Here is a 12,100-nt window from a genome sequence, read left to right on the forward strand (position 1 = left end):
TTACTTAACTCCCATGCCCAGCTTTTTGACAGCTAGCCTACTAGTAAGCATGGCAAGGCAGGCAATACATACATCTATGACAAGGTTTTTTACCCAGCCACAAACAGCAAGTTCACTGAACAAAAATGTTGAGGAAAAGAATCTGAAAGTCTATGACAGAAATGATCATAGACAGCTAAAAGACCACTGGTTCAAAGAGTATCCGTGGCTGACACTTGAAAAAAATTGTGGTGTGCTGATTTGCACATGGTGCATGGAGGCACACAAGGACAACGTTTTAAGTCACAGGAAGAAGACAGAAGTACCGAAAAAAGACGACCTAGAGAAACATGCCCAGACACAGGATCACAAAGGTGCGGAGGAAGGTCGGAACAACGAGTACGTCTTTCTGTGACCTACTTTCCCCTGATTCCAAAACATTTACACACGGAGGAGGAACAATTTGTTCAGAAGAGAAAGACTGATGCAGAGGAGAACATGACTACTATATACTTACCCGTCTCAAAGAAGAGCACTCATCTCTCATTCACCCAGTGGCAGGCAGCCTTCAACATCTTTTCTATAATATATCTTTAGAAATTCCCAGAAGAGGCAGGAAACCTTCTTCAGTATGGCAGTAGAATACTGGAGATGTACACACGCAAAACCAGCTACTGGAGAACATATGACGAACGTTTCAGGGCGAATACACTTTCAAGTCTAGATGGAAAGGAAGACGAGACTGCTGCAAAGCACTTAAAGAAATTTGTTGGGGGCTTGACCAAGGACTTCTAAAGCGATTTTTGAGGTTCTGTGCTGGGGCAGGCCTGTATCTTGGTTCACCTTTTAAGGTGACATTCACCAGTCTGACAGGCCTCGATCGTCGACCTGTTGGCCACACTTGCACCAACGAGCTGGGAATACCATCAGAATGCGACAGCTACTCTGAGTTCAGGGATGAATTTACTAACATTCTAAACAGTAATGAGTGGGAAATGGAATACTCATAAATGTTGTGTAAATGTAATGAGTAATCATGGTAATTGTTAAGACTTCTGCGCACTTTACCATGCATTTAACCATATTATTAGTTATATCAATAAATTTAGTTTGAAAAGTACTTGTTACAACTGGTTCATCAATTTATAATTATAAATTATGGCTTCATTATGTCAAATGCCCAGCCCTTCTACAGTTTCTTATAACTGGGAAACATTCAAACCATCCTGTGAGAATTTTAAAAAAATTATATATATAAGAATGAATTTCATTGTGGTCTGTCATCATTTTTCACTTAATTGCAGCATACATCAGACTGGGACTATCCTGGTTAACTGTGATTTAACAATGTACAGAATCAGTAACTCATATGCTTGCTTGAATAGGATCATATATCCAATAACTAATGAAAGAGGAAATGGTGCTATCCTTATATTCTTAATACAGTCTATGAAGCATCAACTTTTTTTCAAAGTTTTTGTTTCATATCGCGTGTTAATAGAATAGAATTTTTTACACAGTATTAATTCTAACAGATATAAAATGGATATGATGTACTTCTGACTTCTCCTTTTATATGCGCTGCTTACTGGCTGGAATAACATAGTTAAATAAATTGTATATCTTTAAAAAAACAAATTAACATAATAATCTTTTAGCCAATTTACTTTTGGCACAAAATTTAACATGTGAGCACAAACTGCCTTCAGTTCACAGGGTTATTTCAGTTCACAGAGCTATTTTCTGACAGTCTTCTAAATTATCTTTGTTGATCCTGTATTTTTGACTGTCTTCCGAGAGAAAAAATTATATACCTGTCAATGTTAACTTGAAAATCTGACCGTCTTCTGGGAAACCCAGAAGACGGCCTCAATCCGCCCCTGATTCATAACAAATAATCACAATATGCCTATCCAATACATCTGCCATTAAAATATGGTGCTAGTCATTCCTCAAAAAACATCATAAATATGCACAAGTCTTAAACAACTACAATTATGGCAGGCATCAAACCTTGGAGAGCAGCTGCTTGGCTTATGTGGGGATTCTATCACGAAGGTATTCCAATAAAGCAACAGTTCCTTTGGCTAATATGGCAGGCCGTGGGTTTCTGGCAGGATTTCCTCCAAGTTGCAGAGACCTGGAAAAAAAACTAGAGGATCAGAGAGGCAATACCGCCTCCGAATATTGTACCACCAGCTGGAGCAAGCGCATTCGTATAGACCCCCACATACACAAAATAAGGGACACAGCCACCAGTTTTGTGCTTGACAAGCTGTAAAAATGCAATCAACAAGAATTTTTAAACTATTGCAAAAAATATATATGGTACAATCAAATTTAAGTTCTTCGTAAGGTAGGTCAAGGGTCAATTTCAAGGTCACAGTAACTTGCCAGTATATGACTTCCTATTCAAGTTCAAGAGTAACTATGGACCTATCTCTGTCAAGTTTGAAGTTAAAAGAGAAAGAAATTAGCAGAGTTCAGTTCATGATAAAAAGTAGGTCAAAGGTCAATTTCAAGGTCACATTTAGATTGCCAGTATATGACTTTCTATTCAAGTTCAATAGTAACTATGGACCTATCTCTGCCAGTTTTGGAGATAAAAGGGAAGCAAAATTTGCAAAGTTCAGTTTATGGTGAAAAGTAGGACAAAGGTCAATTTTAATGTCACATTTATAATGCCAGTATATGACTTCCTATTCAAGTTCAATAGTAACTACGGACCTATCTCAGCCAGTTTTGGAGATAAAAGGAAAGCAAAATTTGCAAAATTCAGTTTATGGTGTAAAGTAGGTCAAAGGTCAATTTTAAGGTCACATTTGGATTGCCAGTATATGACTTCCTTTTCAAGTTCAATAGTAACTATGGACCTATCTCTGCCAGTTTTGGAGATAAAAGGAAAGCAAAATTTGCAAAGTTCAGTTCATGGTGAAAAGTAGGTCAAAGGTCAATTTCAAGGTCACATTTAGATTGCCAGTATATGACTTCCTATTCAAGTTCAATAGTAACTATGGACCTATCTCTGCCAGTTTTGGAGATAAAAGGAAAGCAAAATTTGCAAAGTTCAGTTCATGGTGAAAAGTAGGTCAAAGGTCAATTTCAAGGTCACATTTAGATTGCCAGTATATGACTTCCTATTCATGTTCAATAGTAACTATGGACCTATCTCAGCCAGTTTTGGAGATAATAGGGAAGCAAAATTTGCAAAATTCAGTTCATGGTGAAAAGTAGGTTAAAGGTCAATTTCAAGGTCACATTTAGATTGCCAGTATATGACTTCCTATTCAAGTTCAATAGTAACTATGGACCTATCTCTGCCAGTTTTGGAGATAAAAGGGAAGCAAAATTTGCAAAGTTCAGTTTATGGTGAAAAGTAGGTCAAAGGTCAATTTTGAGGTCACATTTAGATTGCCAGTATATGACTTCCTATTCAAGTTCAATAGTAACTATGGACCTATCTCAGCCAGTTTTGGAGATAAAAGGAAAGCAAAATTTGCAAAATTCAGTTCATGGTGTAAAGTAGGTCAAAGGTCAATTTTAAGGTCACATTTAGATTGCCAGTATATGACTTCCTATTCAAGTTCAATAGTAACTACGGACCTATCTCAGCCAGTTTTGGAGATAAAAGGAAAGCAAAATTTGCAAAATTCAGTTCATGGTGTAAAGTAGGTCAAAGGTCAATTTTAAGGTCACATTTTGATTGCCAGTATATGGCTTCCTATTCAAGTTCAATAGTAACTATGGACCTATCTCTGCCAGTTTTGGAGATAAAAGGGAAGCAAATTTTGCAAAATTCAGTTTATGGTGAAAAGTAGGTCAAAGGTCAATTTTAAGGTCACATTTAGATTGCCAGTATATGACTTCCTATTCAAGTTCAATAGTAACTATGGACCTATATCTGCCAGTTTTGGAGATAAAAGGGAAGAAAAATTTGCAAAGTTCAGTTCATGGTGAAAAGTAGGTCAAAGGTCACTTTCAAGGTCATAGTAAGATTGCCAGTATATGACTTCCTATTCAACTTCAATAGTAACTATGGACCTATCTCTGCCAGTTTTGGAGATAAAAGGGAAGAAAAACTTGCAAAGTTCAGTTCATGGTGAAAAGTAGGTCAAAGGTCACTTTCAAGGTCAGTAAGATTGCCAGTATATGACTTCCTATTCAACTTCAATAGTAACTATGGACCTATCTCTGCCAGTTTTGGAGATATAAGGGACTAAATGTTATAATTTTGGAGTTACCATAATGTGCCTTAAATTTCGTACAGAAAAAATTAATTAAAATAAAGAAAATGTCATTTTGGTCAAAATTCTTGAAATAGGAGGTGCTCTGAAGTTTCAGAAGTTCAAATTTGATGATATAATGTCATTTTTGAACACAAGTTGTCTGCTTTGCCAAGCCTTATGTTTTATTTTTCCAGAGTTCAAAATTTATTATCCATTACCGTACTGCACATTTTGCTTTTACCACCAATATGTACTTTTTGATACAGCGTAACTCGAAAACCGTATGGAAAACAAAAAAACCGAGACCACCTCCAGTGTTGGGCTTTACATGCTCTACAAAATGCAAAAAAGAATGGGTCTCTAGCATTAACGGTTCCCGAATTAGAGACAGTTTTCAGTTTCGGTATCTTATGGCCGCTACTCCCGTGAAAATGCACCGATTGACCCCAAATTCATGGAGATGAAAGATGACCTGAAGGGTAACACCTTCCAATAATATTATTGGTTAAGTCTGTGTGGTGTCTGAATAACAGGGCAAAAAAAAATTTTTTCGTAAAAAATTTCATTTTTTTGAAAATTTTGGCCCATTTGACCTTGAAGTAAAGGTCAAAGGTCAAATCCAAGGGTATATTTGAAATCTACACATATGACTTTTGGAAAGCCGTCTATAGAAATTTTTCCCATAACTCCTTCCGTAGGGTAGATAATTAGCATTTAATTTTGCCATTTTTAGACAAGGGTGCATTGCAATGAGTGCCACACCCAGACCCCAATACCGACAAAGCCCAAATTTTACGTGGAACGAGTTGAGATTATAGGTGACCTAAATCCATGAGATGGGTACAGGGGCCCTTACCGTCTAGGAGGAGAAGCGGTAACGGTAGCCGTCCGGCGGAGCCGGCGGAGCCAACGGAGCCGGCGGAACGATCCGGACGGGACCGAAACCATGTGTACCGCCAGCGCTAACGCTGGTGGTACAATAATATCAACTGTAATTTTTTGATATTTATTTTTTAGGTCCCATTTTGCAGCCAATGTATTGCTCATTACATCATGCAAAATGTAAGCAAAAATATTAAATTAACCTATGCTGCACTGAAAAATACAATTACTTAAAATTAATCAATCTGTCTCTTGGATTCACAGCTTTTGTTTTAGCATACAGTATGCCAAAAAATTATCAATTAGTGGATTCAGTTTCATAATGTGCTGTTCCTAAAAAATAATTATTAAATTAAACAGAACCCCCCCCCTCCTAAAATCCTCCATGTAAAACAATCTGTAACTAACATTCTAAACAGACTACCACACCTGAGGCTAGTGCAGTTTCCAAGTTCTGGGGGGATTTGCATAATATCATTGTTACTGAGGTCCAAAGTGGCCAGTTCACGCAGTCTGAGCAATCCAGGGACATCAATGGAATTGATCTGATTGTCACATGCCAGGATACTCTCCAATTTTACCAGCTCATACAACACCGGTGGTAATAGCTTCAGCCTATGGAAAAAGAAATATGTACTGAACTTAGCACAACCGTGAGTATAATTTACTAGATAAATCAAAGTCCTGTCACATCCATCCATTTTCACCAATAAAGCATAAAGTTTATAGCACAAAGAAACACAATTATGGCAGCTTTCGCTGATTATCTCATTTTACGTTATATTTGAGAAATACAATTTCCTAAGTCACAATGGCATTACAATCCCAATTCAAATACAGATTTATCTTACCGATTGCAAGCCAAAGTTATAAACCGGAGATTTTGTAAAGAAGACATTTCCTGAGGTAGAGTGGTCAGTTGATTGTTTCTGAAACAAAAGACATCTCCACGTAATTCAGAATAAGATTTGATGGCATGTTTTTTCCTTGCACCAGATGTATTGCCCATTCCAAAAACCACTAATTAACATCTACCTTGGAGTAGTCACGTTACAAATAGAAAATACAAATAAACGACTTACCCTTTTAACCAGAACCCACTGTTTAAACACATGTACATAAAGTTCATCAAGTTTCTAAACTAGTATTGAAGCTTTCAATGTTTATACTTTTACTAAGCCTATCTTGATTGTTTCATCATACCTGAGATCTAAACTGACCAGTTTGTGACAAAGACCCACATCTGTGCTAAGAGCTGAAATTCTGTTGAATCCCAAGTTTAAATCTTCCAGAGTATCCACTAAAAGAACCAAACTGCAAAATAAAAATTTTTATCAGGGTTCATCTCGTCACTTACAACCCGATGATGCTTATAATTACATCTGATTCATATAAATAGAAACAAATACTTTCCTTGTCTTTTAAATAGAACACATTAATGTTTATATCATTTACCTAGAGTGAGGCACATCAACTTAAATTTGTTACTGCAACTTACTTTTCAGGCCACATTGTGAAGGCATTTTTACTCATATTGACAGAGTTTACTCCACTGCTGGCTGCTAACTCCCAAACATCAGGGGGCACATCACTGGCTTGCTTGTTACTACAGAAAATTATGTATACATTTCAGCGATTGAATCTTTGGTAATGCAGATGTAGTATCGATTAAAAAAAGGACATAATCACAAAGTCAAACTGAATAAGATTTGTAACATAAAATATGCCCAACAATATCAAATAATAGTATCTATATAACTCCACATTAACCACAAAAATTCCTGAACTATTTAGGTATTTTATCCAGTATTTCTACCTGTAGTCTAAAGACTTGAGTTGACTGACAGTGTGAGCATCTACCCCCTCACCCCCTCCAATCACGCCACTGCCTCCCTGCTGGCTTTTCACACCTTTCTGAGGGGCTTTGCTGGGGGCTTCTTCTGTGGCTATTCTGCTCCTCAGGTATTTCTTGAGTTCATTGGTTCCCCTCTACAACAATAACAAACAAAATGTTTCATGACCTCCGTTTAACATACCCCATGCAGCCCCACAAAAAATAGGTCAAGGTTTTAAGTTTGTGAAACTTTAATCAAATTCAAGCACCACAAGTTGTTCCAAGGATAGAGAGACTAATGGGTCTAGTATTGTTCTGTCAGGGAAGCAGAGAAAAGAAATTTACCATGACAATGTCCCTTCTTATGCTTTTCAAAGGGTTCCCATCTAGGATGATGGCTTTAAGCTTGTTCATGTTCCCCATCTCATATGGGAGACTAAAAAATAGATTGGACCATTACTGTTACAACCAATATGCTGCTCAAAGATGTGATAATTACTCCACACCAATCAGGCAAGGAAGATGAGAGAGATCAACAATAATCTTTATTAATATGAATACAAATATCATTGTTATAGCAGAGAATCTTAAAAGGGAAAGCAATACCCCTCCTGTGAATTTCCCTTTCTGGAACATTTTGTACAAAACCCTAGTATTCCATAAGAAACAGAAGTTATTTACCCCTATTAGATCTATTCCACAATACATTAAAGTTAACCAGTTAAAAAGCAATCCAAGCTAACCTAGATATGTCATTATTGCACAGGTCAAGCCTCTCTAGGTCTTGTAATATTGTGATCTCTGCTGGTATGACGGTCAGTTTATTGTCCCTGACATCTAGGAAGGACACGGCCTGGAGACATTCCAGGTGCGCTGGAGTCAGACTGGGGATGGCATTGTTACCCAGGTGGAGTTCCTTGATAATAAATCACTTATAAAAGCATATTGTCAACTCAGTTGGATAAAAATATGAAATGTATTAAGATATAGTCACTGTCAATTTTAATACTCAATATAGTACTACTGCCAAAGTTATAAATATATATAGTGATGGTAGGAAAACAACTTTTTTTCTTTTCAAATATGAGGCAGCATATTTCATAAGTCTCTTATATCAGAAAGGACACATGTTTCAATACGGTAGACAGTATACATTTTCTTCATAACATCATTCAAACCACTTCAAACCTTCAATGCAGTGCATCTCTCCAGCAATGGCAGATGTGTCAATCTATTGTGTCGTAAAAAGAGCTGTTCTAAGTGGGCCAAGTAGCCAAGTTCATCTGGTAATGAATGTATCTCATTGTGGGTGGCATCCAAAATTCTCAGAGCTGCATAAAGTGAAGCAGAAAAGGGAATAAAAATGCATTATCAGTCATGATGAAATCTGTAAAAACTAAACAATTCTTAAAACTTAGTATGCAATTTCTCATTGCATTTAGACCATATGAAGAAAAAAAAATTAAAATGAAGACTAAAAATTCTGAAAACTTTCACCCATGATATCAATTCCAACAAAAACTACCAGCCTGGACATTTATTGTAAGCTTTAATGAAGCACTGAATCTATCAGACAGTTAAAATGGGCATTGTTTTACTGATTCCTCTACTTTCAACAGGAAATATGTATCAAAGTCCACCCAACAATGCAAGATTATAAAAAGGTAGACAACAATGAATAGTATAAATCATTCATAAATGTGATAATCAGAATGATAACTCCATAAACAATTTACATATTAAACTACTTGATCATGAATCTGTAAAATGAAAAGCAATACATCTAACATTAATACCCACCATTCATTTCGCCAATTTCAGGAGGCATATTTGCTAATTTGTTGTTTGCAATATTGAATTTCATCACTTTTGTCAAGTTCCCAATGGTACGTGGAAGGAGAGTCAACTTGTTGTTTGAAAAATCCTAGACGATATGAATAATCATGAAGGTTAGACCCAAGAAGTACCATTTGTCAGTGTGTTGGACATCGATACTGTCTCACGTGAATATTGTCTCATTTGAATTTAATAATTCATTCATTTAAGAAGGGACTAAAAAATTACTTGATTAGAAAAAAAAACATTACTGCTAACATATTGTTTAAATGCTTATAGAATACATTTCAACTTAAATATGAAATATCTAAATTGTGCCTCACCACATCTTCCAAGTAATAAAGCTCCCCTATATCATTAGGCAACTCCATAAGATTGTTGTGGCTGATATGCAGAATTTGTAGTTTTCTTAGTTGGCACACACATGATGGCACGCTGGTTAGCTGGTTATGACTATCAGAAAACATAAACTCCCATGTATAATGATTTATATTATGCGTTATGACAAGTCCTGTCAATCAAAACCATTAAATTCTAACATAAAGTTCAAAGTGATTATAACCTACATGTAGTTGCGCAAATCTAACAATCTTTTACCTTAAAACAAGTTTCACCAACTCTGTCAGCTGGCCAAGAGCTTCAGGTAAAGATGAAATCAAATTGTCATGGGCCTGAAAATATAAATTGTGATAATCCAGTTAGTTTAGTGGACGGCAACATATGTTACAATTCATGAAATTATGTGAATATTTTGTAAAGAGCCTTCAGCCTCTTCACTTTTGCAAAGCCCTCCTTCCCACTTCTCTCAATTCCATGTTCACGCTGTAACCTGTCTGCAATCCTTCGATACACATGGGTGTGCCTCCCCCCAAATGTTTAGCAAGGCTTACAGTTTCTTGTCGACTTCAGTTGTCTGACCGCTGGGCAGGCATGTTTAGAGAAAGTAGTTACTGATGGCTGGTATCGTTATTGTCTTGTTGGGTGCAATCTTTCAACTGAAGAAGGGTTAACCAGCTGATCAGCTGACCCAAGAGCAATTAGCATGCACACTTAATTTTTCTCAGGTAGCTTCCAGGCGAATGGAGCCGAGACTTACTGTCTGTACCCCCGCAGGAACAACGCGTGAGGAGGCATGTGAGAGGCAGAGAGACCATTAATGTGTTTCTTTCATGTAGGTCCGCCATATTAAGGTCTCTGCCTTGTTAGGCCTTGGCTCTTTTCGATGTGAATGCTCTCTTACACTTAAAGTATATTAGAAACAAAAATTAAAAGATGCATTTCAAAGTTGGTTTTGCTTTTTAATGGAATGTTTTCTCCAATATTGATGGGCATAAATGAGCACCAGATTTCTTACCAATCACTTACATCAATCACACTCAGGGCAGGCAAAAGTTTGATGTTCTCTGAGATGGACGTAAGTCTGTTGGAGGCTAAGATAAGCTTTGTGAGGTCCACTTGTTCCCACCACCTGTCCTCTGTATTGTCTAGTGTGATGTTCTGAGCCTCCTCTGGGACATCAATGTTAACTCTCCAGACTTCCTCAGGAACTGAAAGTAAATAGCCTTGTAATGACCCTTTTCTGTTATCTCCATTGTGTCATAATTTAAAGACAAAGATATCTGATTGGCATAATAAAGTTAACAAAAATGTCACATACGAAATTTACACTGGGATTTTCATGCAGAAATATGGGTAGGATTTACAAACAAATAATTGAACAATGTAGTTTGTGTTGACATGGTTTGTGGGCAATATAATGGCCTTTTCATGATTTTGAGTTTTTAATACAGTTTTTGTTCTTTTTGTTAATATCTACTAATCTCTGCCATCAATGGACTTCTGAATAAAAGAATTATGTATGGGAATGGTTTTAGACAAGGAAGCAAACTCTTGAACAATCAATTTTTCCAATAAATAATGCACAGAAGTATCTCTTTCTTGTTTTGGCTGATTTCACAGCAGTACAGTATATGAGCGATAGTATAACTGGTTGCCATATCAGAAGTGTGCAATCATACTTAAATGTTCAATACACCAAGAAAAACGACTCTGGAAGTGAAACAAAACACTGGTAAAGGTCATTCCGAAGAAAAAGTAGGGTAACATTAAAAGCAAAACATATTACTAGATAATTACCATTGTTGATCCATATTTCAGGAAGAGAGACTAGCACCATGTGACCAACATGGCAGACGACCCGACCATAAACAAATTGTTCCAATTTTACTTTTATTTCACATATTTTCTTGTGAATGACTGTTTCCTGTGTTTACTTACAACTGCACAAGGTTTTTCTAGAGTATTTCTCTGTGTTATGCATTTAAAGGGATAATAACTCTTCGTATAAAATCTATATTTCACAATAAAAACATTGTGAACAACTCATAGAAATATATTCTGTTGTACCACAAAAACGGCAGTTAAAGCTATTATTCTGATATCTGAGCTTGTCTTTAGACCATGTGACCTCCATTGATGGTTATACTCTGTTATAATCTCTTAAGAGATTTAAAAAAAAAAAAACTTTTTTAGAAAAAAAAACAGGGACTAACTTTGAATGTAAAAATGGATTCATTAACCATTGGTAAGTATGGGAAAATTGTTGTTTACTCCTGGAAAATTCATTTTTTGGCCAAAATGAAGACTTATTATCCCTTTAAGTATGACCCAGCAGCGAGGAGAGACCAGTTAAACATTTAAAACACACTGACATACAGCTCAGTCTTAGCTGACCATCATAATACAGATTTGCACACCAATGTCTTCCATGCAACTTATAGTATGTAAAAGAATACGTCAAAAAATGCATTTTAGTCCTGATTGCTTTTCAACTTTCAACAGGTTTGAAACCTCCAGACTGGTCCAGAGTTTAAAATTAATGCAAAACTTTAAAAGTTCTTGGAAAATGGAAAATATTAGATGTGCAGCATGAACCCAGAAGTCTGGAACGATTTTAAGAAAATATGCATACCTGCTTCTAACGCTCTGTTGGACAAATTTAACTGACCGCTTTGCCTAGCTTGTTTTAACAAAGTTTTCATGACGTTCGCTGCTCCAGCTTGCTCACGCTGTTGAAAGCCGGCCTTTGGGTTAAAAGGGGCACGGCCACGCCTGCCAGCACCTGACATCTTAATTTGCCTTCTTCTTATCTAACTGTGAGTTGTTATCTGACGTTTTTTGAATGAATGGCGTGTGAGGCATCTCCCGCCTTGCTTCTCGGATTTCCTCGAAAAAATAGTGCAGATATGAAGTCATGTGGATAGGTGGCGCCAAACCAAGATCATCTAATAATAAAAATAGATCTTGGATTCATCACATTCTAATAGGCTCACTATTTTAACCA

At 36.5% G+C, this 12,100-nt stretch overlaps 1 protein-coding gene across 2 annotated transcripts; it reads right to left on the reverse strand.

Moving 5' to 3' along the window:
* Positions 1–134: 134 nt before the first annotated feature.
* On the reverse strand, positions 135–12,062 carry LOC106153271 (leucine-rich repeat-containing protein 40). Of its 2 annotated transcripts, XM_013527138.3 has the most exons (14): positions 11,729–12,062; positions 10,123–10,304; positions 9,355–9,428; positions 9,081–9,210; positions 8,722–8,845; positions 8,110–8,252; positions 7,665–7,837; positions 7,267–7,357; positions 6,904–7,076; positions 6,586–6,693; positions 6,291–6,401; positions 5,939–6,016; positions 5,517–5,702; positions 135–2,119 (listed from the first exon to the last, which is right to left on the reverse strand). In XM_013527138.3, exons 1-14 carry the CDS (start codon positions 11,883–11,885, stop codon positions 2,014–2,016), a joined length of 1,836 nt encoding a protein of 611 aa, XP_013382592.1. In that variant the 5' UTR covers positions 11,886–12,062; the 3' UTR covers positions 135–2,013. The 2 variants fall into 2 exon arrangements, with proteins under 2 accessions (XP_013382592.1, XP_086865289.1); XM_087009163.1 differs by lacking the exon at positions 5,939–6,016.
* Between the last annotated feature and the right edge of the window lie 38 nt (positions 12,063–12,100).

Source organism: Lingula anatina, chromosome 1 (genome assembly GCF_051362555.1).
Source record: "Lingula anatina isolate TDL-2025a chromosome 1, LinAna3.0, whole genome shotgun sequence".
Taxonomy (NCBI): domain Eukaryota; kingdom Metazoa; phylum Brachiopoda; class Lingulata; order Lingulida; family Lingulidae; genus Lingula; species Lingula anatina.